General features: G+C 49.1%; 1 protein-coding gene across 1 annotated transcript; it reads left to right on the top strand.

Moving 5' to 3' along the window:
• The first annotated feature begins 1,708 nt into the window (after window positions 1-1,708).
• On the top strand, window positions 1,709-2,434 carry LOC124363487 (sentrin-specific protease 1-like). Its single transcript, XM_046818736.1, has one exon. It carries the CDS (start codon window positions 1,709-1,711, stop codon window positions 2,432-2,434), a length of 726 nt encoding a protein of 241 aa, XP_046674692.1.
• Window positions 2,435-2,716: the final 282 nt, after the last annotated feature.

Raw genomic sequence — 2,716 nt, forward strand, 5'->3', positions numbered from 1 at the left:
GCTCTCAAAGGACGACTAGCTCGATGGGTGCTAGAACTTCAACGATTTTGAAATTCAGTACCGTAAGGGTACTCTAACAGAGTGGCAGATGCTCTGTCTCGCTACCCTGTAGAAGGTGCATATAGCGCTCAATTATGCTCTAGCGCAGAAGTTTTGGAAAAGGAATCGGACCTAAAACGAGATTGGTACCACAAGATGTTCGCTAGAGTTACCTCCAAGCCCGACACATACCGAAATCTAGGGAGTATGAAGTTATGAAACATTATGAAGTATAAGCCTCGAGGAAGTGCGAATAAGTTCGACGACTCTCTAAATTGGAAACTCTGTGTGCCAATAGACAAACGAGAAGCTGTGCTGAACGAAAATCACGATCGCGAAACGGCCGGCCATCTTGGAATAATAAAAACGGCCAAGGCGAGTTTAAAAGAGGTATTATTGGCCGGGAATGCTCACAGACGTGAAGACTTACGTTCGAAGATGTCAGTCTTGTCAGGCGCACAAGGTTGAACAACGGAAACCAGCAGGAAAGATGTACTTTCGGAAACCAAGTGGCCTATGGTATAAGGTCACGGCCGATATAGTAGGACCCTTGCCACGTTCACGAAGAGGTGTGAGGTTTATCCTAATGGTACAGAATGTCTCCACGAAATGGGTAGAACTGTGTTTATTAAAATCAGTGACCGCGGCAAATGTGGTGAACGCATTTTAAACTTTGGTGCTTTTTCGTTACGGCGCACCAGAGGTCACCATCACCGATAACGGATCCCAGTTCACGGCCAAGCTGTGGCGTAATTTACTGGAGAGTTGGGGAATCGAGCATCAACTGACAGCACCCTACACGCCTTAAGAGAATCCGGTGGAGCGGGCGAATCGAGTCCTAAAGACGATGATCGCGCAGTACGTCAAAGAAGATCAACGGGTTTGGGACATACACTTGAACGAATTCAGGTACGCCATGAACACCGCCGTACATGATTCTACGGGATTTACTCCAGCGTTATTAAATTTTGGCGGGAATTGCGGTTACCGAATGCAATCCATGGCCCTCTAGAGGTACAGAATGGGCAAAATGACTCCGAGTCTCATGTGACAGATACGAACCGGAAAAGATTAGAAGCTTTCACAAAACTATACAAGCAATGCCACTCGAATTTAGAAAGAGCGAGTCGATCTCAAGCAAAATATTACAACCTAAGGCGGAGAGAGGAAAACTTCCGGGTTGGGGAGTTGGTGTGGCTGAAACAACACCATCTCTCGTCGGCGATTGACTCTTTCGCCTCGAAGCTAGCGGCGAAATACGACGGGCCTTATAAAATTGTAGAAAAGTTCAGATCAAACATCTATAGCCTCTGTGGTCGAAAAAAGAATGTGCTACGAGCTCACGTCAAAGACTTAAAAAAAATATGTCGACTAAGGGAACACGTTTATCCGGCTGAATAAGCCGGATGTTGCAGCTCCTACTGGGTAAGTAGTAGGCTGTAACTTCGCACGTTATAGATAAGGTTATCTAGTTTAGTTTTAAGTGATTCCTGCATGTGTTGAACTTTTGCTTTGGGTTGCAGGTTGCACGCTAACTGCACTATCCCCTGCTATTTGCACTTGTAGCTTTTGACTGCTTGAGTGGTTTACCTTGAAGCTTTGCACGGTAGTTTAGAGCTTGGCTTGTGTGTCTGGGTGTTTTTTTTTCACAGATTGACAGATAAGGAAGATGGCACGAGTCGTAAGGAAGCATGTGCGTTTGCTGCCATGCGATTCCGAGCGGCTTTTTCCTGGACAACTGCTAAACGGCGAGGTAATTTCGGCTTATCTTCGACTTCTAGAGAGGCGGAATGCTATGGATTACAACCTGCCCAATGTCCTCGCACTAGATTCTTACTTCTTCACGGTGCTGAAGAGATCCGGCCACGAGCGAGCGCGGGATCACCATCGCGACCAGGACTTGTTGGATTATGAAATAATCCTCGTCCCCGTACATGAGGAGTTGGTGGACGTCGGCCACTGGTGGTTTCTCGTAGTAGAGCCACGGAAGGCAACCATTAGCGCCTATGACTCCCTAAAAGGAAGAAACCACACGCCAGCGATGGATCTTCTGCGCGACTACGTGAAGAAGGAGGAGATAAGGGCCAAGACCGAGGCCCGGAGTTGGTGCCTCTACGGTGAACGGAGTTGTCCTGCACAGGACAACCTTGTGGATTGCGGGGTTTTCCTCTGCGCGATTGACGGAGCCATCTGCGGGGGACAGGAGGCAAAAGAATTGCAAGTAGATGGCCGAGAATTCCGACGGCAGATGGCGAAAGAACTTCGGGAGGATTCGGTTACCGAAATCAAGAGTAGCCAGCCGGAGTTGTTTCCGGGGGAGGAACCCGGATTGGTGCTTCGACGATTTGGCCGAGGAATTAGATCAGCTTACAGACCCAACGAAGTGGTCACTTAGACTTCCGGCCGAGGAAGAAACACCGGAAGAGATCGGTGCCCTGCAGGAGGAGGTGGACTCGGTATACCCACCGGAAGGTGCCGCAGGAACGTCCTCGGGAGACATGGAAGTTGACAGATGTATGTCCCCCAAACCCACACTACTAGAGCTGGCCAGACTATCACCTATGGAAGAGGGTGACGTCCTCTCCTTGTCGCCCGGGTGGAGCATGGGCAGCTCGATTGAGATAATCCCGGATCCTGAGGAAGAGGAATGCCTTCGAGTAGCCCCGTCAGTGAAATC

Source organism: Homalodisca vitripennis, chromosome 5 (genome assembly GCF_021130785.1).
Source record: "Homalodisca vitripennis isolate AUS2020 chromosome 5, UT_GWSS_2.1, whole genome shotgun sequence".
Classification (NCBI taxonomy): domain Eukaryota; kingdom Metazoa; phylum Arthropoda; class Insecta; order Hemiptera; family Cicadellidae; genus Homalodisca; species Homalodisca vitripennis.

Bases quoted from the DNA above. Each gene is read 5' to 3' on its own strand.
- LOC124363487 (XM_046818736.1), top strand. From the start codon at position 1,709: ATGGCACGAGTCGTAAGGAAGCATGTGCGTTTGCTGCCATGCGATTCC.